The sequence below is a fragment of the Drosophila miranda genome, chromosome 2 (genome assembly GCF_003369915.1).
Source record: "Drosophila miranda strain MSH22 chromosome 2, D.miranda_PacBio2.1, whole genome shotgun sequence".
Taxonomy (NCBI): Eukaryota; Metazoa; Arthropoda; class Insecta; order Diptera; family Drosophilidae; genus Drosophila; species Drosophila miranda.
The window spans coordinates 10445603-10466239 of record NC_046675.1 but is presented as its reverse complement, the minus strand read 5'-3'; the positions used below and the strand labels follow the sequence as shown (position 1 = coordinate 10466239).

Genomic DNA, 20637 nt, shown 5'->3' with positions numbered 1-20637 from the left:
TTACGTAACATGAAATAAATCATATGAAATAATGCACCAGCATTGCGTCACGAGCAAGAATTCTGAGGATGTCTACAGGGAGGTTGCACTAGTTCCAGTTGTACTTCATTATGCATTTTAATTTTAAAAATGATGAAAAATTCGCAATATTTTGCTGGTTTTTCTGCAAATAGTTTCCTCCGCCTTGTATGCGCTGGGCTTCACGTAGCTTCCGAAATACCTATAGTTTGTGTATCGATAAGCACATTATACAGTCGCACACACACTGTCCTATTGAGGTCAAGTCGCTGAGTATAATATGCAACAATTAATTCATGATAATGCCAAATCAACGTAAACGAAGCGGACCGGACCCAACCAGGAAATAGAAGACAATACGAGTAACAAAACGAGAAGACGCGCGTCGGCGCATTAGCTCGATCCGATCTCCGATACGATCCGATCCGATCTGTTCGGTTCGGTGGCGGGCCGGGCCGACTCGGAGGGGCTCTGCTATCTGCGGCAGAAGTTTTGACCCTATGCTATGCTAAAAATTGCAAATAAACCAACCAACATTTGCTAATGGCTATAAAGTTTTCTATTTTGATTGTGTTTATGCCTTGGTAATGCCATGACATGCCGGTCAATGCCGTTTTTTGATCTAGTCTTAGGTAATTTTTCTAATTTTCGGTTTCGGCTTTGGGTTTTTGAACTTGAGCGCTCTTTGGCTTTGACCCAATGACTGAGCTGCGCCAGCAGACTGCCGCCGAATGTCGAATGCCGAATGCCGATCGTCGACTCTGGTGGGTGGCGACCAATCGAGTGTGTCCAGCGTAATAATTGCGGCTTCGGGCATCCATCATCTAGATGTATTGCCGCCAGAATTGCCCAATCCAATGTATTCCGCGTGCATAAAACCATAAATTCGTAAAACAGCAAAATAAATACACTTGAAGTGCAATTCTTTGTTGCATGCAAATGCTGCAAGCGAGTCCCTACAGCAACACATAAACAATGTTTAATGGTTCCCCAATGCATACAAAATGTTTGGACGCTGCCCGATGTCCCAGCGCATAAACGTACATGCATACAGTGTGTCGAATAAGTGTTTTTACATGGTTACAGTACCGCCCGAGCGTAGAGCCCATTACAGCTGTTTCTTCACAAAAATACCTTAAAGATTTAGTGCCGCGTTCACGCGTGAACGTTTTTACACGTGCTGAATGGCTCGGAAGAAATCAGATGGCCATTCTGTGGCACAGTCGAAAGTTCCAGAGTGTCTCCTGGTTGATAAATCCTCCGATTTATGTAATCATTGTTCTTTTTAGTATATCCAGAGGATCTTTCCCAAATCTGTCCTAATTCGCTGACAAGCCTTGAAATTGTTTTGGTTATCAAATCGCTTCCTCTGGTTTGACAAGTAAAACACTTCTTTGACTTACTGTATACACGCACTACATGGACATGTATGCATATGAAACACACGTACGAGTGCGAGTATGCGTCACATTGGCTTCGATTTATAATTTCTCGGTCAAAGTCAATGTCAATGCAAATGGCAAAAACCAGCAAGCGTCCAGTTCGAATTCGCAGTCGCAGTGCTGCGCCGCGTCGTAGCCAGCATCGCATTATTAACGATAATCAGTCAATGGGGCTATCTGGCCCAGTACCATCGCCCCACTGCTTTCCCGCAGACCGGGCAGCCATGGGTCGTGCAACGGTCCGAATGCGAACAAGTTTTGGTCACTCAGCCCGCTTATCAATAGCGTCTGCCTTTGGGCCGAGAACTCGTTTGCTTTGGGCCCTGTTACAATTTGCTTTTGGCTGCTTAGCATTTTGTATTTCCTGATATTCAATCAGCCAGTTGAAGACGAACCGAGACAGCAACTCGATTTCGGAGTTCACTTTTTCGCACCCTACCCAGAAGGTATCACGATTGAGTACAGCCGATAGCCTGCACAGAAGATATCGTTCGGGATCTAATACATATGTATGTTTATTCTTATCATGAAAGCGATATAGTCAGGTTCATGTCAGGTTCATAATTATCTGGATGAAATCTGGGATTGAAAAGATTGTACGTGTATATAGGAAATATTTCGAACCATTGGAATCAAATCAGTATATAAAAATTTTCCAACATACAAGTTCTTCGACTGAAGGTTCGTTTAAGCTTAATTAATTCAAGTTTTTTCCCCAATTGGATTGTAATCAAAAAACATAATATTTTTCGGATACAAGGGTATTTGAAGCTTCGTAAAGATTTCCTTTCTTTGGTTTCGGTTTCTTCTGCCGCAGAGACAGAAACATACTCGAGGTTAGCTTGGAGTTTGGGTTTGTCTTTTTTTCGCGCAACATTGGCCTTTTTGTTTGGCTTTGTTTCATTTACATATTTTAATTGATATGGCTGGTCGATCGGCCGGAGAGATACATTGGAACTGGTTTACTGTTACATCTATGCGGAAGTCTGCCAAGCGGAAGTCCAAGTCCACTGTCTAGATAATGTGTAATGACCTGTGAAAATTTAAATATCAAATCTGAGTTACTTCAAACCGAAATTTAGGAACTAATAGACTACTGAAACCTTGCCCATATCAAAGGTAAAGGTCGAGAGGTTAAATGTAAATGACAGTTTTGAAGAGAACAAACATATAATCTATTATATTTAATTTTCGCTGGTTTCGACTTGTTGTATTAATACACTGTGAGCTCACAGTGGCCGGTCTCGTGTTGGCCAAAACTTGTTCTGCACCGAAAAGAATTTTTGACAATTCGATCAGCTATAAATAAATCGTTATTTATTAAAATACTTCTGCTATCATGCTCCAAGCTAGTGCCAGAATTTCTACATCGGCGTGTGTCGACAGGAAAATATTTATTTACATTTGCTAGGTTGATTTATGTACATGATTTACCCAGCCAAAAGATAACTATTGGTAAACATAGTTCAATCTCGCACTAGCCTGGACTGATTTTCATAGCCCTGATGGTTTATAAAGCGGACCAACTGGTTTCCCCGAGTCCGAACCCAAACGAAAAGGGCCGCCGAGAATATGTTCTCAGGCTGGGATTGAATTGTACAACGATCTACGGTTGGACCAATAGATATATGTACATGCATATTTATGCAAATGTATTACACACAATGAAAGCTTTAGAATAGAAAACCCAAAAATACATACCCGTATACATATCTGCGACCTGGCCGAAGGCATTTTTGAACGCCAAGCAGGTTTGCGAGCCCCACAGAATTCTAAGCAGGCTCTCGGTCTTATCGATGCTAATCATGATCAAGTTGTTAATGAAAAGAAGCGAGCATATGGTGACGAGTTCTTAGCCAGCAAACTTCGCCGGACACGCCGAGAATCTTCGACTCCAGGCATACGGAAATGCTATGCCCGCTGGGCCAGCGCCACCTCCACCGCCAAAATAGAAAATCAGAGTCCGCGTCCGCGTCCGCGTCCGAGTTGCGTTCGTAGAAATATTTCGGGTGTTGTCGAGCAGAAAAAGTCACAGGCACGTGAGCGATTTGCTAATTTGTACAGCATTTCGACTCCATTTCGGTTTATGGCTTATCAATGTTTTGCATTGTTTCGGATTATCTTTCGAAGAATGAAAAGTTTCCCGTTTTTGGATATCGAACGGGTAATGCTCTGCGAGTGCCTCACGAGCTCCTGCCACAAATTTCGTTACTTTGTCGTTGGGCTGCTGCGTTTCTGTTGGGAAACACTGGTGTGTTAATTAGTTATAATGGGCCATAAACTTTGTGTTTATGTTCCAGCAGAAACATAAGTTATTCTAAGCGAGACATCGCTCAGCCTTCACCGCTCATCAACTGGCAAGTTTCATTTTCTTTTGAATATTCAAAAGATAATAGATGAGAAAATTAAATATTACGGAAAAGACTTTGAATGTAAAAATTCCCCATTCCATAAGCGAACTAATACTCTTTCACAAAGTAAATTATCTTATTAGAAGAGACGTCAATCAACACTCACCTCCTCACCAACATTTTACTAAATTCCCCAACATCCACAAACCTATTGAGTTAGTCTTAATGCCGAAAGAATTGTCTATGAATAGATGTACAGTTTTATTATCTTGCGTTAAACCCTAATGGATTTGGGTTGTACGAGTAGTCTAGTCGACAAGCACCTCAAAGTCGTAAAAGCAATGTTTGATGAATTGGCCAAATGAACGGTCTGAGAATCGCAAAACGGCCAACGGACACAGTCACAGCTCCAACAGGGGCGTGTGCTGAGTGAAATTCTCATTCGAAACAAATTTATACGATTAGATTTTATGCAGATTTCGTTGTTGGGCTGTGACAAGTGACATTGAGATAGCCGATACCTTTGGGTATTGCAAAGTCTATATAGTGTGTACATATGTACCTACATCCCGTGTTGCCCTGACGATCCATTTAGGCCGTTCTCCTTATCCGAACCCCCATCTTTATCTGTGTGTGTGCCAGTCGCTGTATCTGTATCTGAGAGTGGGTACGCAGTAACGGACATGTAATGAGGCTTTTGTTTGAGTTTGAGTTTGTTTTTATTTTTCATGGCACATTTGATGCGAATGTTGACGTGACATTGCGTTCTTCCTGTGGCACATTTGGCGTTTGCATAAATATTTGGTTAAAGCGATCGAACGCACCTGGAGCTGGAGGAGCAGAGCCACAATGATTCGATTTTTCACGCACTTTGCACTTGAAACCGTTTGACTTTGCCTCCGGCACGGAGCCTGTCACTTCACTTGAGTCACAGTCACTTCAACAACAATTTCGAAAGAGTCGCAGGCGTGCATTTCAATTAGCTGCAATTAGTTCGGGCATCACATCACATCAGCTCATAGTGTTGCCGCACAAGTGAAATTTAATTTAAGTTCGTTGCGACGAAGTTTCGTTGGCTACGGCCAAAAGGTTAGGGCCACGCTTGGTTAGCCAGCAGGCTACAGGCAGTGATACAGCCAGCAAAACTGCTCAAGACCCTCACACTCGTAGTCGCAGTCCCACTCGCACTTAATTGTGTAATTGTGGTTATTCAAGAACCTCCCAAGAACACGGCGTGGCCTTGACAGCAGCACTCAGACACGACACACAAATCCCTGTCCCATTCCGAGATGCCACCGCCACTTTGCAAGTCATGTGTGTCAATTTAGCCGCAGAGTCTCAATGACAGCCTTTTAGCCAACTGTTTTTTCTCACAATTACACAGATGCAATTTTCGAAGAAGATATCGGATCGAGATGCATTCTGGCACTTGGCTGTTCATTTTTGAAAACTGCAGCGCACAGTGGGAAGCAACTCAGGGAACTTGCAATATCGGAGCCAAGATGGGAGGACTGCCTTTCCTTCTTTCCTCCTCTTCGAACCTCTTACAAATATAAATAAACCAAATAACCACACTGAGTGCACTTTTGTTTTTATTTTCTTCGCTATATGTGACTTTTAGTACAGGAAATATTACCACAAACGTTTATTGCGTGAAATTTCCGCGAAAATTAGAGGGGTTTTCCTTTTGCAAATACCATCTATGAGTACATAATAGGAATAGTATATATATGTATGTATACATAGTACAGTATAGTATAACTACACCGAAACTATCATTATGAACATAATTAGTTCCTTATTGTCTATAATATTTGTTGATACTGCATCATATTTCGAAGTTGGTATAAATATTGTATCAATAGCTGATGGGATTGAAGCATTGCCGTCTGATTTTCTTAAGACCAAATACATACATATTTACGTTAGTAAATTTTGTATCCAAGTCTAATGTATTCAATATTTGCCTCTGTTAATGGCAATTCTATTGGATGAAGCTCACGTACGCTTTTATTTAGTATGGCGACCAGTTCGTCAAAATGCCACTCATGCTTGAAGCTGACTCGGACTCGGAAATGAGTAAAATTAAATTATAAATTATAACAATTAATCGCGCTGATTTCTCGCGATGAATGGCACCTTTTTTTGAGGGTGTGTAGTATACGATTAAAACGTTCCCATTCAGCAAATGGCTCGACGGATATTGTAGCTTTATGACTCTTTAGTGGGCACGTGTTGAAAATAAACTCTCGTATTATGTTGATTGATATTGAAAGTAATAAAGTCCGCACACTCACGTCGTATTCGGTGTCTAGTGCGTTTACAGTCTACTTTGTTTTTTTTTTTTTGGAAAACGTGATACAAAGCATGTTTCGTCTTTTCCTGTGATAGTTTTAGGATCGCATTTCAGTGTGGATTTATTTCTCATGAGTATGCTACAAAAATATGGGATATAAGGATACAGTCAAATCCAAACATCGAACAGCTCCCAGGGGCTCTTTATGCCACCCATCTCTATTTTCTATGGAAACTCCCAATTAGGAACCAACTAAAGTATTTTATACCACAGTTCCATGAGTAGTAGATTCAGACGCTCAAACGTGACTGCAAATTTTCAGTTAATTTGAAAAAAGAACCAAGATTTTCTGTTCTTGAGCCGTGAACTCTTATCCCAAAAATCATATTATATCTGATGGTTAAAATTTTTCGTAAAATTTATGAAATTCCGATCTATTTCAAAACAATTTGCAAAATTTTTAAAATTTTGTGCCAAAAAAAATCGATCTTTAATATTTAATTGTACAAATCGCAAAATTCTATTAGCGAATAGCACCCAAGGCGTAGAGTCCGTTCTCGTATGGAAAATTTGTACAGCGAATCAATGTCTTTCGTATGATTCGGCGAATGTGTCCGAACTTAAACTATTGAAACAGGTTATCCTTCCTGAACGATCGGGAGTTTTTATTTGTATATTTAAAACTGGTCACAATAAAAAAAAAATCGCCTTGACTTCGGGGTTGGTGATTCAGCCACAATGCAATGATGCATGATGGCCCGGTTTGACCTTCAGCTATGTTGCCACAAGTGGCCACCATGTGAAGCCTTCGCCGCGAGGTTTTTGACATCGCAGAGTCTGGTCTGGTGTCACAGCTGGAGTTGGAGCTAGTGTTGGTGTTGGTGTCGGTGTCTGTCGGCGGACAGATGGCAAACAATTTTACTTGCCGCCACTAAACAAAATTAGACACAACTCATTTCAACTTTACGCTGGGTGTGAAAACCCAATATTCGTCAGAGACAACAGCAACAAACTGTAAACATACATATTTTCGGGTCGCTGGGGCAAGGCACAGTCACAGGCACAGGTCTTGCGGTATGGTATGCGGTAATTGCTGTTTGTCCAGAGGCCTCTGAGAACCGAGCTGAGTCGCGTAAGCCAATTATTGGCCCATTTTAATCATATATGTGTGTCAGCTTGGCTTCGCTAGCCAAATATTGGTGCGGACTAAACAGCAATTAAAATTTGGCCATGCGACAGGAAAGGAGGAAAATAAAGCCATTTAGAATCTGTGATGGTGATGATGAGCTTTGGACGTCAGGGTGGATCATCGGTGAATATGCATGGAGCATGGAGCATGGAGCACGGCAAGGCCAAAGTGGCAAACTGGTTAAACTGTTTGGCGTTTGGTGTTTGGCATCTGACATACATCGCGTAATATACGGCCCAGATCCGGAGTGAATTAAGAACATTAACATTATATAATGCGGATAACAAGTTTTCGAGCATACAGTAGACTTCATTAGTAAGCGGTACGAAAAAAGAAATCACCGCCGAAACGCGAAAGACGTGCTCGCTTGACCGATAGTTTGATCTGCTTGACCCGCGACTGCGTTGGGCAAGTACGAAAAGCGTTCGAAAGGCTGGCCAAAAGTTGCAGGGCAGGTTCGTGTGAGATCTTCTCGGGGCTGCGGGTCGACGTGAACTTGTCCAAATCTGCGCAATCGCGCGCTCACTGGCGGTATTTCCCCTTTCCTGGTGGAAAGTGTAAGTGATCTGGAAACAGCAACTAGATTATTCTCGTTCTTCGCTGATCTCTCATCCCCACACGCACACTTGTCCCAGAGCCACGCGCCGCTCATCACAAAACACAAACGCACACACACACACACACACGAACACATGCACATGCTGAAGCATAGGCGACCCCGGCCCCGTCTTAACGATCGATCGATCCGATCGTCACAGCCCAAGAATCGCCGACAATTCGCAGCCGCCGACGCCGCCGCAGCAACAGCAACAGCAGCAGAGCAGCAGCAGCAGCAGCAAAGTGGAGCCGCCGTGGAGCGAGGTGAAGCAGAGAGACGGCTTTAAATTTCGGTGTTGGAAAACATTTGAGACACTGTATCCGAGTGCTCTCGCAGCTCAGCGCGTCTAACACTCGGCTGTGCGAATTCTTTAACCTAGGCGCTTAAAAAGCACTGCCACTCGATCCGTACCCTCATACGCCGTGCATTCATCGCGCCTCGTGGACGTGCCGTGGTTGTGTGGCCAAAAGAAGCTGACAAATTTAAAAAACCCTCCAATCCGAACGAGCCTTAATATCCTTAGATACTGGATACGAAACGAACTTTTGTGTGCCCTGTGAATTTCGGTGTTGTGCCCATTCGAACGGTTCTAAAAGAAACGAACCAAATAGTTTCTTGTGCGTGAATTTTGCATCCGTTTTATCTTGGATTTCCCCTAGCTGTTGCTACACAATCCTTAAAGGTGAGTGTGAGGGCTAAAATCGGTTAGGAATGCTGAAGAACATTTCTCGAAAAACTCTCCCACCTGACATTGATGGTCTCGACTCTTGATTACGCTTTGCGGAAGTCAATCGAGTCAGGAAACCAAATCGAAACTATCGTAAAAGTTTAAGCCGAATTTCAACAGAAACCCGCTTGCCAAAGCATCGAAACCAAAACCACTTCAAAAGACAATCGTGCGATGTGATTCATCTATAGGAAATCGCATTCAGTAGAGCAGTAAAAAGTATTTATGAAAGAACCATTTCGGATATTAGATTTGGATAGGTGCTTACGCAAATTCAAATTGTAAAGATCCAAAAACACTCTGAGTAATACCCCAGCAGAAGCAGAAACAATGTGCCGCCGCCTCACGTACTCCTCATAATACAATCATTATGCTACCCTTAAAAAGTCCGAATGGAACTGTCTAGATAGACAGAATTCCACGGCTTGGGCGATGATCAAGGCGACTAAATCGAGGAGACATTGTTTCTATGGGAGAATCCCAATCCCCCGAATCTCTTTGGCGCACGCGCTAATTGCGAATGCGGCAGAAGTAACCAAGAATGAATATGGATGCCACGCATAATGCGAACTGTGCACGGCTATCGGCTATATGCAGCTATAAGCATATTAAAGCTCCCCTCCGCATATAGAACAGTGACCAGGCCAAAGTCACGTTCCCAATCCCCAGTCTAAGTCTGAGTCCGGCTCTGGCTCTGGCTCTGACTCCGAGTCCGATTCTGAGTCCCAATGATTCGATTTTGATATGCGGCAGGCGTCGTGTGTTGCGTGCGCTGAACGAATCGATCAATGGAAGCTCTCTCAGTATCAATCACTAGAGCCACTGTAGAGCCACAGTAGAGCCACGCCACAGTGCCGCATTAGATTTGAGTTTTGAGTCAGGTTCCGTAGCTATTCACATTTGTATTATATTTATTACTATTGCTTTCGTCTCTGGCTCTGTCTCCCTCGATGTCTGCTTGTCTGTTTGTCCGCTATGACGTGGTTCGGGCCACCGACACCGACCAGCCAAACTTCGTTCCAAGACATGTTGGAGTCAGCACACCCTGAAAAGATTGGGACAAGAATCGAGAACTCCGAGCCCAAAGTCAAAGTTAAGCCGAATGCTCAAGGCAAAAACCTAAACCCCCAGAACTTGTTGCCGCCGAACAAGAAACTTGGTCGTCGGAGACTCTGGAGAACCCGAAACAAAAGCAGTTCTATACATAAATTTATCGCGGTTACTTAACTATGCTAATATTCCGGTAAGGATGATTGAACGTCGTGCCTGATCCGAGCCAAAGTTAAATATAATACGAAGCGGATTCTGGCACTCGGGCTCGTGTGGCCCGTGGCATAACTAGTTTACTTTTGGGAGCGCGTGGCTTCTGCATGAAATTATCCGTGTCTCGCCGCGACAAGTCCCGGTATTCCTCAATGGATTGATAACGAAATCGAATTACAGTACTCATCGCATCGACTTGTAATCAGTTTTTATTCTGATTCTAATTAGCTGTAAAAAGTGTTTAATGCCAGAGAAGGACGCACGGCCCGAGCCCGCACCTTTCCACCAAACTTGAACTGAGCGGCAGCGGCCCCAGTCAGAGCCAGAGCCGTCGGCGAATAAATTCAAGGCACACGACTTGACATTGAACCATGACAACAAGTTAATGGCTCGAAATCTACGCGCACAGCTCGAAAGCCGCTGCCAATAAGAATACTTTTGTTTGAATCAATAAAAACATGCACAGGCTGGGAGGTCAACCGGTTGTCTATTCTAGAGATTCTAGAGGAGGTGAAGATCAGCCATTTAGGCAGCTGGCAACTGGAACTGGCTTCACTGCTGTTCGAGTATCCGAAAGATACAAAAATTGAAGGCCTAGATAATGCCAGGCTTGCAAATTACTGCCTTTGCAGTTGGTGTGTTGGCTCTCAAACTCAAAGTGCACAATCCTATGCACAATCCGAATCATTTTGCAGTTTTGGTATCAACGAACCCTCAAGGCGGTTGGGCCATGCTTTGCTTGAACCCTGCGACACGCGCCCGTTCATGAATTAATTCACCGCCTCATAAAGTCCAATGAAATTCAAATGTGCCTTCGTCGTTAGACTACCTCAATCGCTTATGATTTAAGAACGTCTAAGTTCCAAGGCTCTAGTTTCCTAGAACTTTATACTTTGTTTTCGAAACTTTTCCCTTTATGCGCAGCGAACAGAAGCTTCGACTAGAGTACGAGTACAGTTTCTATGAATATTGGAAGGCTCTGGATTTCAATAGAACAAACCGATTGATAGAGGAAAACATTTTTAAAGAATGGATATGCAAATAAATTAGTCGTCGTGTACAACATCACATTATTGATGGTTTTTGGGGGGATTTTTTGTTGAGCTTTGATTTTTCGGAATTCTCTTTGCGTTTCCGGCTTGCTATCTTTGTATCAGCTTCGAGTATCATTGAAGCTTCGAGCTGGCTAACGGCGAAGGTCGCGCTGCTCAGGCAGCTTCTCTGCTCTGCTCCGGCAGTCACCTCAATCTCAATATGGTCCATAATTAGTCGTGTGGTGTGGTGTACTGCAGCTGGGGATGCCTTTTATGTGGAAGTGCTGGAGGAGCCTGCCTTGCATACCAAATGAGGGGTGATGTGTAGCAGCACCCACCGCCCGACAGATTGATTTGCATCTCTAAGGTGCACAGATTGAGACGACAAAGACGGCCCGGCCCGGTTGACAGGCCATAAATCAGGAAGCAACCAGTGGGAATGCCAATACTAATGGGTGCGTGCTCTCCGTTCCGATCGTTTTGCAGATGACGCCCAACATAATAGGCAGCACCTTCATACTGGCCGAGACGGCCATTGCTGACGGCAACAACAACAAGATGGCCGCCGCTCCCGCTTCCTCAGCCACGACCCCGAAGGCCGTGAAACAAGCGCCCGCCAAGAAGTCGGAGCCCGTGGCTGAGACTGAGAAGAAGCCCTTCCAAATGGAGATTGTTTGGCGCAACGTGGGCCTCTTCATCGTCCTCCACTCGATGGCTCTGTACGGTCTCTACCTGGTCTTTGCCGAGAGCGCCTACATGGAGCTCTTACCCGGTGAGTACAACCAGGATCGCGCTATAGGCTTGTGAGACTTTTACTGATTTCGGCTGATTTCGTTCGCAGTGTACGCGACCATGTTCCTGGGCGGTCTGGGCATCACGGCCGGCGTCCACCGTCTGTGGTCGCACAAGGCCTACAAGGCCAAGCTGCCGCTGCGCATCTTCCTTATGCTGTGCCAGTCCCTGGCCTTCCAGAACAGCATCTGGGAGTGGACCCGTGACCACCGTGTGCACCATAAGTTCACTGACACACACGCCGATCCCCACAACTCCCGACGCGGCTTCTTCTTCGCCCACATGGGCTGGCTGATGTGCAAGAAGCACCCGGACGTGACCAGCAAGGGCAAACAGATCTCGATGGCCGATATTGAGGAGGATCCCGTGGTGATTTTCCAGAAGAAGTAAGCTCCTCCCTTCAGACCTTCACATCCCCACGAATTTTTTGCTACAAAATCTGCGATCCTTTCCAGATTCTACTTTGTTGTTATGCCCATCTGCTGCTTCGTGGTGCCCATGATATTCCCCTACTACTTTATGGGCAGCTCTCTGCGCGTCTGCTTCTTCACCTGCTCCATGCTCCGTTTCTGTCTGTCGCTGCACTTCACCTGGCTGGTGAACAGCGCCGCCCACTTCTACGGCATGAAGGCCTACGACGTGAATGTCAGTGCGAGGAACAACAAGTTGGTGTCGACCCTCACCATCGGCGAGGGATGGCACAACTACCACCACGTCTTCCCCTGGGACTACAAGGCAGCCGAGCTGGGAACCTACAGCTTCAACTGGACCACTGCCTTCATTGACGTGATGGCAAAAATCGGTACGGTCTCTAACCCCAAATGAAGGACAGACGTTTCAATAATGCCGCTCTGTTCTCTGTTCCCTTCTCCATCCACAGGTCAGGCCTATGATCTGAAGTTCGTCTCGCAGGAGATGGTGTACAAGCGGGCGCTGCGCACTGGCGACGGCTCGCACATTGCCGCCCTGATGGATGCCAACAACAACAATGCCATCCCCACCAGCGAGCTGGTGGCCCATCTGGACCACGAGAAGGAAGAGCACGCCATCTGGGGCTGGGACGACAATGACATCAGCGAGGAGGACCGAAAGAGCGCCTCCGTTGTGAACAAGGAGTCCGACTGCAAGCGAGACTAGGCAGGGAGGGCCCCATCGAGTGGGTCAGCAGTTACCAATCCTAACTAAGCGAACTAACGAACAAATTTCTTGTTTCACAATCGGGTCTGCAGTATTTAATAGTAGCAAATAATGGCTCTGCTCCATACTGCCTACTCATAAGTGGTGTCTGTTAATACGAGTTTGGGGAAGGAAGTCCGAGCAGCGGAGCGACGGGAGGCGAGGCGCAGACCCGATTGCAAATTTTGAAGGGTTCCACAAGAAACGTTTTACAAATCAATGGCTTCAATTCCAAATACAACCAAGAAGAAAACTATTCGAGATTAGTCAAAGCTACATGTGCAAAGCAACAAATTATTAACAAAATCTGCACGTTTATTAATTTTTTACACAACCTTATCTCGCACTTGTCGTTCAAGGCTGAACGCATCTGCCACCCTCTCTCTATCTCTATACCTACATATAAATAATTGTATATTTACGCAAGAGGTTCTAGAATTAAGTGTACCTACTAAGCTCTACTCTAAGCATCGACTTTTATGCGTGTGTACATTGTGTTAGTCATAAAGGTCCCAACTGTACATTTCAATCCAACAATTGTTGCGAAACTCTACAAACAAAATTATATAAAACTTACAAAAAATCATCAATTGTGTTTCTTTTCGATGTAAACAAAGTTCAGCATTTGAATAGATTGATTGAAAGGCAAAAAGAATAGCTTCGAAAGCATTGATCAAATGCCCAAGGATGTTTTGAACAATCACAAATTATAATGAAATATACCTAATTTGTACTGTAGAACAATCCTACAAATGGGACCCATATGAAGCATCAAAAAAATGGTATTCTATAATAAGGTTGTGCGTATCTAAAGTGGTGGGAATGCATTTTTATATGATCAAATATATCCTTTCCTCCCAGACCGTGGATACTGCCACCCACCCATATAATTGAAGCTTCCGCGTTTTTTTTAAAATGAGTTTCTAAACTGGAAAAATGAAGCCATAACACAACAGACAGTCTTTATTGGGAAAGTGACAAGTGTGAAAGGTGAAAGGTTAGCGTTCACTGATGAAAGAGCTAACTGTAGCTGATGTGCTGCTGCTCCTCGTGGGTGTTGAACTGGGTGCGAGCGGCGTAGAGCAGGGCGGCCAAAAAGGCGCCATTGTTCATCACCAGCGACATAATGGTGGCCATCTTGAGGGCAGGCAGGATGAAGGGCAGCAGGCTGCCCAGCAGGACGATGGGGAAGATCAGCATGGGAACGGCCACTTGCATCATGGTCACCTTATTGGAGTTCTTTTTGTGCTTCCGCTTTCTCAAGAGTCCGCCGCCGATCCCGCCACCATCTTCGGTACCGCCACCGCCCCCGCCCAGGAGCCCCTGTTGCTTGGAGTCGCCCTCCGCCTCCGGCTCGTAGTTCTCCACGCTACCGCTGTTGCCGCCCACTCCGCCAATCGACGGAATGTTCATAAGATTCAGCTCAAGCTCCTCCGTTTCGCGGCGTCTGGCACGTCCCACGCGGGATTTGCCAGCTGCAAACGAAGGATCGTCATTCAGCTGATAGGACTTCGGTTCAATACTCACCCTTTTTCAGGGAGAACTTCAGCTTGTTGTCCTTGCTGGGGACGATCTTGACCAGCATGCCGGACAGGAAGTGTAGCTTGAGATCGCGGTGCTTGAAAAAGCGCTGGAAGTTCACGACCAGCCGCTGATTCAGCTCCTTCTCCGACATCTGTTGGTACTTTTGCGAGATGAGGCTGCCCATCTGGGTCTCCTCGCCGAAGAACTGGTCGAGGAAGTCCCTGGTCAGGTTGCCCGAGCTGGCCATCTGGCGTCGCTCCTCCATCTTTTGCAGCACATACAGCTTGGTGCAGTGCAGCATGCTGGACTCCCGCAGACACTCGTAGATTCGCATTGGAATCGACGCCCTAAAGTATGACACACTATTCGCCGAGTGCGACCGGGGCTCCGACGGGTTCGAGTCTTCGCTAGCCTCTGCCAGATTCTGGGCCGACGCACGATCGAGGCTCAGCAAAAGGCAGAGTCCGAAAAGGACTCGCAAGGCTCTGGTGCTGATTGAGGTGGCGTGCATTTTTCAAATTACTATTAGTTTTTCAAATGACAATTGCTCGGTACACAACACAACTGCACCTCAGCAGTGACAGTGCAGAACTGAAATCATTGCCGCGCTCGGACCACCAGCAATCCTTGGCTGGACCAGCCAGTACCCCATCGCATTGATTTCTTGGCCGCTTTCCTCTGGCCAACTGGTTTCGGCTCGCCAACGCTCGACTGACGCTCAGATTTAGTTTAGCGGGTCAAGCTGCGGTTGCACTTGCAGTTGCTTATATCGCTGTCGCTCTCCACTTGCCTTGCCTTGCCGTGCCTTGCCTTGCCCCATTTGCCTGACTTATGGCCGGCCAATCCGTTTGTTTACCGCCGAACTTCTTGGCCTAGTCAAACATATCCATTCACACCTGGCTAAATCACCCATTTCACTGATCTCCGCTCCCATTTGTTCTCTCGCTCAGCGGCAATTCGGCTGCGAAGTGGTGGCACTTGTCTCATGTATCAGCCAGGCTAACTGTGTCACCGGTGCGTCAGCAAGTAAGAGTAACCCCCTTCTCTTTCAGTAGTGATGCTGTCTGCGCATTAGAAATTTTCATACCCTTTCTATCAGAGGAATATCTGAGTGATAAGATAACAAGGGTGAGAACCATATCGAGAGCACATTTGCTATTATTGTACCTTAAAATCTGCTTTATTGACCATATCACAGTGGTTTAGTTTAGCTTAGTTTTCAACTCACTTTATAAGATACGTTTCAAATATCCGTTATACATAATATCGACTAGATGTTTGGAATGTGTAACCTTTTCTTTTCTAATTGAAACAGATATTCTTTTGCGATACTGAAATAATCATGAACCATTCGAAACATATAAGAGTTATCACAGGCTTCAATAAATAAAGGATTGAACCATTTGAAAAAGGAAATCGGGTGTGTAAGAACTCAAACATTCTGCTTATGGAAAATTTTGTCAAATATTCAAGCTATCCATAATTAGTAAGGGTATCCAACCGACTGTGGAGTCACCCGAATGCTTTACTTCGGTGACAGAGTGCAAAATTGTTAAATTGGCGTATAAAGTGGAACAATTGAAGCCGGATTCGAGATGATGATTGAGAGGCTAGATGGATAGAAAAGTGATGCGTTTTCAATTAAGTGACTACTTATCAAGTGAGAGTCTAATTAATTAATCGTTGGCCATAATGAGACATGAGTGATATTCATCATATGTTCAAGGAGAAATCCATCCCCAGCCAGACGGGTGGGTATGACCCATTTCTATCGCTGTGGCTTCGGGAGTGGGGCTTTGCTTTCTTTCAACGTCTGTGTGGGCGAGCACGTCGCAGTGTCCAAGTCGGGAACTGGCACTACGGAAGGGCAGTTAAAAGAACCGTAAATCAGCGACGCCCTCTGCTGCATACCCAATGAGGCGGAGGCGGGGCGGAGATTTCACTTTCCATGGGCAGGGGCAGAGGCACAGACACAGACACAGGCACAATCAAATGAAATCAATGCTTTCCATTCTTTACTTGTAATAAATAAATAATTTAAATAAATAATTTAAACTAGTCTTAAATTATTATTTGGTTGCATGCTCGCTGAGATTGAGGTAAAACATGGCCTGCTACCAGCTCGCTTTCTCGTCCTGATCTCGATCTTTGGCCCCATTCGAGCGCCGTATCGATCCCATCTCTACCACTCCTTCTCCAGCCAGACGGGCTGCTGGGTGTGCGAGTGCGAGTAGACGACGGGCACTGGAGCCGCCACGGGGGCGGCAGCATAGGCGGCTGCCTGGACCGGCAGGGCTCGCGACAGCATCTGTCCGATGGCCAGCACCAGCAGGATGACGCCCACTCCCAGTCCCTTCATGGAGACGACCGTCAGGGCCGCCAGCAGGGTTGTGATCACGCCCACCACGAAGGCTCCGGGTACTAGAGCGAAGCTGATGCGGCGCAGGAAATGGTGGCCGAACGTGCGGCTCTCTGCAAGAAGAACAAACTGGTTAGCTCCTGTAGATATGGCTGTAGAGTCCCTTCCTTCTGAACTGACCAGCAACATCCGAGTCGGAGTCCGAGCTATTGGCGGGCTGCTGCTGGCCCAACACCACGTTAAAGGCCAGGCATAGGCACACGATGGCGAACACAATTTTCTGGATGGCGGCCATTTCGAGTTCTTTCGTTGATGTTCGTTTAGTCCTTCGATTCGGGAATCTGGTAATCCGTTGGGCTCTGCTCAGCTCTGCTCAGTTCTGGCACCGGACGACTATTGAATGCATGGCCCACGCTGACATTCGCTTTTATCGACGTGGGTCTTGGCCAGCCCTCTGGGCGTCTACTTGAAATTCGACAGCCGGACATCGGAGCGTCTCACGGCACGAACGTGCGCCAAAACAAGCAAATCGTGCCACAGTGCGAGTACAAGTATGTCTCTGGCTCCGACTGGCTGACTGATGCCGAATCTGATGGCGTACTTCTTTGAATATGCATGCAGCCCGACACGAGGGCCCTTTTTGGGGGGCCCCAGCGCAACGCATTTGGTGCTACATAGGAACTTGGACTTGGACTGGGACATGGGCATTCTTTCACGACGCGTGTCTATATTGAGGGCAGCCGCCATACCCATGCCGTCGCCGCATCTACCCGATCGATTCGCTTTCATTTTTCGTCGCTGGCCGGTAATGATTTATCAGCTAATTAATAAGCAGGCGCTGCATTTTAATTTTCAATCTATGCCTGTACTTAAAATGCTTTACTCGACGGCATAGTAACGGAACGGTCATTCATTGATGAGTGTCTGACGCAGGCCTTACCCTCACCTCAACCCACACCCTGGCGATTCACTTTCGTTTACGGCATTCCGAAATGATAATGATAATAGTACAAGCTAATTTCAGCTTACAGGCAGGTGTACAGTAATAGTTCTTTATCTGACATCCAATAAATAATGGCAGTATGGCAGATAATCGAAATTAGTTTTACTTCCCAAAGGGCACCTTCATAGAACGTATCTGAATGCAGTTGGAAGTTTTCCACTTCTCTAGAACTTTTCCATCAATTCTGAATATCTACATATAGCTTTGCATTGCTTATTCATTGATATTGACATTAATATAACTATTATGCCATAAGAAGGTTCAGATCTGGGAGATATTGTATTTGTATTTATTTTTTTGTATGCTGTGACGCATGTATCTGGCGGATGGATTACTGTTCACTTGTTCAACGTTTTTGGACTGATACTATTTATTGTGGATTACCATTTTACAGATAAGATGAGATCGGGGATTTTGCGACTGTCGGGACATAGATTGACATAAATGTTATCGAGGCATGAGATTACAGCTATGGACATACATATATCTCTCATGCAAGGTCCTCTTTCTTTCAGGTTTTAACTTTGTTTCTTTTGCTAATTGGCTGGCATCACTGCTAATTGTGTGAAAGTAAATTAAGATACCTAATATGTGAAGCGGATTTTTCATGCCACCATCGATAGAATTTACTTTCTACTCTGGATTTTCAGTCTTAGCGCCCCTCCGCCCGGACACCTTGCAGAAGATCAGCTCTCTGTGCGCCAGTTTTGTCAACAACTTTCTCATGCAATCGCCGTCAGAGTTAATTGAAGGCGTCGCTGGGACTGGCTCTGTTTCGGCCTGCCTGTGGGCCAAAGAACCAAGCACGAACCGTTAGCAGGCTACTTAACGATTTGGTATTATTTATGGCTAATGCTGACGGTGTTGGTGGTGGTGGTGGTGGGGCCATGTAGCGGTGGCGGCGGCCAGCGGCAATTACAGCTAAAAGAAATCAATGAGCGAGATCAGTGAGAAATTGCAGGCCTACTCTAGATATTTTCTTCTTTCGAACTCGCAACGGGCCAGCAATGTTTAGACCAAGACATAGACGTCGACATCGAAGACTGGCAATTTAATTGAAGAGGATTCTGTTGCAAATCCAGCGCAAGAATCGTGTTCTATCGCTGGATGGGGCAACCTGTTGGTTCTGTGGCAGCTGTGTTCCTGCTTGGCGGCTACCTGGTTGCTGGTTGTCGTTGTCCGGCTGCTTGTTGGACGCTTTGCTTGGATGTGCTCAATTCCAATGCCAATTCCAGCATCAGAATGCCACTCGTCTGGCGCTGGCACTGGCAGCAGCCTGGCTCTCGGTCTGGCTGCTTTCTTCTAAGTTGATAAAATGCTTGGCGGCCGCTGATCGTGCCACATTTTGTGGCTGGCCAGTGCAGCGCGAACACATCGAGCGGAGCAAACAATCACAGATCGGCGACGGGTGACATGCAGCAGAGATGAGCAGCCTAGTGAGATTCCTTTTATTGAGTGTGCTCTGCACCGCCCTGACCAGGGGGCATGATGGCGGACAGGAGACGGCCAGTGAGGTAGCGTCTGCCACGGAAGCGGCTCGGGGGCTGGCGAGTAGCTACGAGCCGGAGGACAAGCAGTCCCTGAGGAAGAACTCTCACATCTTCATGGGCATCTACAAGAACTACAAGAGCACCTATCTGGGCAACAAGACTACCAGTGAGTACAAAAAGCGTCTGAGGGACCGCGTGGGTGCTTCCCAGATAGCCAACAACGAGGCTGCCGAGGGCCCGGAGCCACAGAGCGACCAGGAGCAGCTGGAGGCTGCAGATATCCTGGCCCAGGAGCTGCGCCAGGAAGCCAATGCCGAGGCCCTGCTCGAGACCCAAACCGGGGCGCCCATCTACGATGACAACGAGACGTCAGCGGGCAAGAAGAGACGCAAACGCAAGCGCAAGGATCGCAACAAGAGGCGTGAGGAATCCGGTGCAGCAGAGACGGGGACAGCGACAGGGACAGGGACAGAGCAGCCCGATCTGCAGTCTGAGGATGAGACCATACAACGCTACTTTGTCGGCCCTGGCCTCAATGTCAGCCTGGACATGAGCAATGATATCGTGCACGTGAAGCTGGATGGCGAGAACCTCAAGGAGATCATGGCAGCTCGTTGGCTGACCACGGATAACAGCGAAGAAGGTGAGTCTGCTAATTTATGTAGGAGCAAAGCTCATCCCACTCAAACCCATTGAATCGTTCTAGGTCGCGGCAAGAAGTACGACATGATTACCAAAGTGCTGCCCCTCTTCATCCTGCCCTTCCTCATCCAGTCTGCTATTGTGCCGTTCCTGGTGACGAAGCTCAAGCTGCTGCTGGTCAAGTCAATCCTGGTAGGCAAACTGGCCATCTTCCTTCTCATAATCTCAGCCATCAAGAACGGCAACAAGATGGTCCAGAGCTACGAGGTCCCGTCCTACTGGGCCGGCGAGCCGAGTCGGAGATCCGAGCTGGCAGCTGCCGCCTCCTCAGCAGCCGCCGCCTACAACGGATATCGGGTGGAGGGCAAGCCAACCACTTGGATTAGCTAAGAAGCACCGGGCAGTTAGTACAACAATCTCAAAATGCATTAAGATTCGATTTTAGGTTGTAGGTCCTTTGGAATAAACATATAGACATCGGGTTGATTGCGTGTTCTTATCAAATGATGTGTGGGTCTCGAAAGTTACAGAAATTACAGAAGTTATACATATATGTATCTACTGTTAGGACTCAATTGGTGCTAGATCAGTCTTAGAATTTTGCAAGCATTTGTAGTAGTATCCAAATAAGTCGCCCTGATTTGTTGAGCCGCATAAACTTCACGATTCCTATTAGATCCACTAGAAACTATACAGCGTTGTCCCTTCTGCTTTGCAGATCGATGAATTAGTT

At 46.2% G+C, this 20637-nt stretch overlaps 4 protein-coding genes and 1 long non-coding RNA gene across 5 annotated transcripts; 3 read left to right on the top strand and 2 right to left on the bottom strand.

Moving 5' to 3' along the window:
* The first annotated feature begins 4822 nt into the window (after positions 1 to 4822).
* On the top strand, positions 4823 to 5389 carry LOC117186888. The gene is made up of 2 exons (XR_004471759.1): positions 4823 to 5125; positions 5196 to 5389. It is a non-coding gene; the product is annotated as an uncharacterized LOC117186888 (long non-coding RNA).
* Positions 5390 to 8284: 2895 nt separating this feature from the next.
* Positions 8285 to 13472, top strand: LOC108157592 (stearoyl-CoA desaturase 5). The gene is made up of 5 exons (XM_017289719.2): positions 8285 to 8576; positions 11405 to 11690; positions 11760 to 12096; positions 12166 to 12512; positions 12591 to 13472. The coding sequence occupies exons 2-5, from the start codon at positions 11405 to 11407 to the stop codon at positions 12845 to 12847; spliced, it is 1227 nt and encodes a 408-aa protein (XP_017145208.1). The 5' UTR covers positions 8285 to 8576; the 3' UTR covers positions 12848 to 13472.
* Positions 13473 to 13884: 412 nt separating this feature from the next.
* Positions 13885 to 14921, bottom strand: LOC108153968. Its single transcript, XM_017284065.2, has 2 exons — positions 14414 to 14921; positions 13885 to 14361 (listed from the first exon to the last, which is right to left on the bottom strand). The coding sequence occupies exons 1-2, from the start codon at positions 14919 to 14921 to the stop codon at positions 13907 to 13909; spliced, it is 963 nt and encodes a 320-aa protein (XP_017139554.1). The 3' UTR covers positions 13885 to 13906.
* Positions 14922 to 16459: 1538 nt separating this feature from the next.
* On the bottom strand, positions 16460 to 17478 carry LOC108154662 (protein apnoia). Its single transcript, XM_017284999.2, has 2 exons — positions 16950 to 17478; positions 16460 to 16882 (listed from the first exon to the last, which is right to left on the bottom strand). Exons 1-2 carry the CDS (start codon positions 17062 to 17064, stop codon positions 16593 to 16595), a joined length of 405 nt encoding a protein of 134 aa, XP_017140488.1. The 5' UTR covers positions 17065 to 17478; the 3' UTR covers positions 16460 to 16592.
* A 1629-nt stretch (positions 17479 to 19107) lies between these two features.
* LOC108154432 lies at positions 19108 to 20390 on the top strand. Its single transcript, XM_017284702.2, has 2 exons — positions 19108 to 19905; positions 19969 to 20390. The coding sequence occupies exons 1-2, from the start codon at positions 19197 to 19199 to the stop codon at positions 20292 to 20294; spliced, it is 1035 nt and encodes a 344-aa protein (XP_017140191.1). The 5' UTR covers positions 19108 to 19196; the 3' UTR covers positions 20295 to 20390.
* The last annotated feature ends 247 nt before the right edge of the window (positions 20391 to 20637 follow it).

What these genes read in the sequence shown, in the direction of transcription:
- LOC108157592 (XM_017289719.2), top strand. Translation starts at nt 11,405, where the DNA reads ATGACGCCCAACATAATAGGCAGCACCTTCATACTGGCCGAGACGGCC. An exon ending in CTACATGGAGCTCTTACCCG is followed by an intron (nt 11,691 to 11,759) that starts GTGAGTACAACC and finishes TTTCGTTCGCAG; the next exon opens with TGTACGCGACCATGTTCCTG. An exon ending in GTGGTGATTTTCCAGAAGAA is followed by an intron (nt 12,097 to 12,165) that starts GTAAGCTCCTCC and finishes GATCCTTTCCAG; the next exon opens with ATTCTACTTTGTTGTTATGC.
- LOC108153968 (XM_017284065.2), bottom strand. Translation starts at nt 14,921, where the DNA reads ATGCACGCCACCTCAATCAGCACCAGAGCCTTGCGAGTCCTTTTCGGA. An exon ending in GAAGTTCTCCCTGAAAAAGG is followed by an intron (nt 14,362 to 14,413) that starts GTGAGTATTGAA and finishes CTTCGTTTGCAG; the next exon opens with CTGGCAAATCCCGCGTGGGA.
- LOC108154432 (XM_017284702.2), top strand. Translation starts at nt 19,197, where the DNA reads ATGAGCAGCCTAGTGAGATTCCTTTTATTGAGTGTGCTCTGCACCGCC. An exon ending in CACGGATAACAGCGAAGAAG is followed by an intron (nt 19,906 to 19,968) that starts GTGAGTCTGCTA and finishes GAATCGTTCTAG; the next exon opens with GTCGCGGCAAGAAGTACGAC.
- LOC108154662 (XM_017284999.2), bottom strand. Translation starts at nt 17,064, where the DNA reads ATGGCCGCCATCCAGAAAATTGTGTTCGCCATCGTGTGCCTATGCCTG. An exon ending in CTCCGACTCGGATGTTGCTG is followed by an intron (nt 16,883 to 16,949) that starts GTCAGTTCAGAA and finishes TTCTTCTTGCAG; the next exon opens with AGAGCCGCACGTTCGGCCAC.